Source organism: Penaeus monodon, chromosome 27, assembly GCF_015228065.2.
Source record: "Penaeus monodon isolate SGIC_2016 chromosome 27, NSTDA_Pmon_1, whole genome shotgun sequence".
NCBI classification, from domain to species: Eukaryota; Metazoa; Arthropoda; class Malacostraca; order Decapoda; family Penaeidae; genus Penaeus; species Penaeus monodon.
The window spans coordinates 26,690,856-26,691,263 of NC_051412.1; the positions used below are offsets into that span (position 1 = coordinate 26,690,856).

Genomic DNA, 408 nt, shown 5'->3' on the forward strand with positions numbered 1-408 from the left:
ACCATTTCTCCCCCATTCATTCCCCATATCCTGCAGCCATGTTCATGACCCTCGCTCTTGATTTACAGAGGCGCACGCGCGTGCAAGGCGAGGGACGCAGCCAGCCTCGTCGCTCGCCGCCTCGTGTCCGCCGCATCAGCTGTGAGTCGAGCGGCCAACGTGTCCTCAACGTGTTTCGAAGCTGAGATCTGTCGGCAGATCGTGAGCATCGCAGGGGAAGTAGGGGGTGTCGCCTACGCCCGAGGGTATGGAGATGCCCCCCTGCCCCTTCACGCCGCACCCTGCCAAACCCTGTTCCCGCTGTGCCCTCATGGCTCTGCCTGAGATAGCTAGGGCTTTTGGATTCCAGCTTGGAACTTTATCTATTCCTTTGGTTCTCTGATTGAATCGTTTGTGTGTGTATGTGTG

The 408-nt window shown here is 58.1% G+C and overlaps 1 protein-coding gene across 1 annotated transcript in view; it reads left to right on the forward strand.

The window, feature by feature from the left end:
* The window catches only part of LOC119590378, a 1,546-nt gene extending 1,159 nt beyond the window's left edge, over positions 1 to 387 (forward strand). Inside the window, exon 2 of the mRNA XM_037939048.1 lies at positions 69 to 387. Coding sequence (XP_037794976.1) covers positions 69 to 324 — 256 coding nt within the window. The 3' untranslated portion in view covers positions 325 to 387. The remainder of the gene's footprint in view (positions 1 to 68) is intronic.
* The last annotated feature ends 21 nt before the right edge of the window (positions 388 to 408 follow it).